At 63.6% G+C, this 634-nt stretch overlaps 1 protein-coding gene across 1 annotated transcript in view; it reads left to right on the top strand.

Annotated features, from left to right (window-relative positions):
* LOC104403183 (leucine-rich repeat LGI family member 3-like) overlaps positions 1-634 on the top strand; it is a gene marked incomplete at both ends in the record, with an annotated part of 1,072 nt that extends 438 nt beyond the window's left edge. The window contains 3 exon segments of the mRNA XM_010011242.1: positions 6-109; positions 183-347; positions 448-634. Of these exon segments, the coding sequence (XP_010009544.1) occupies positions 6-109; positions 183-347; positions 448-634 (456 nt within the window).

Below are 634 nucleotides of genomic sequence, written 5' to 3'. Positions count from 1 at the left end.
GAGAGCACCAACACCACAGTCCCCGCCGTGTTCTGCAGCAGCCCCGGGCACTTTGAGGGTCAGCGCATCCAGGACCTGGTGCTCGGGGACTTCCAGTGCATCACCACTGGTGAGGGACCGCACTCACTCATCGCCCCGTGCCTCGGTGATGCTCAGACCCTCACTGCCCCCTCTCCCTGCAGACTTCGTGGTGCACCAGGTCCTGCCCTTCCAGTCGGTGTCCGCTGAGCCCTTCACCTACGCCAGTGACCTGTACGTGGCTCTGGCACAGCCCGGTGCCAGCAGCTGCGCCATCCTCAAGTGGGACTACGTGGAGCGCAAGCTGCGAGACTTCGACCACATCCCGGGTAAGACCCCTGTTCTGGGCATCCCTTCCCTTGCTGCGACCCCCGTTTGGGGTGATCCGGAGCAGGCACGGCCCTGGTGTGACGTGGCCCTGCCTGGCAGCTCACTCCGCAGTGCACTGCAAGCCCATCGTGGCGCAGGAGCAGCTGTACGTGGTGGTGGCCCAGCTCTTCGGTGGCTCCTACATCTACCGCTGGGACACCACCGTGGACAAGTTCATCAAGATCCAGGACATCGACAGCCAGAAGATCCGCAAGCCCAACGACATCGAAGCCTTCCAGATTGAGGG

This window comes from Nestor notabilis, unplaced genomic scaffold (assembly GCF_000696875.1).
Source record: "Nestor notabilis isolate BGI_N333 unplaced genomic scaffold, ASM69687v1 scaffold17473, whole genome shotgun sequence".
Classification (NCBI taxonomy): Eukaryota; Metazoa; Chordata; class Aves; order Psittaciformes; family Psittacidae; genus Nestor; species Nestor notabilis.
The sequence above is the reverse complement of the archived record's forward strand: the minus strand, read 5'-3'. Positions and strand labels throughout refer to the sequence as shown.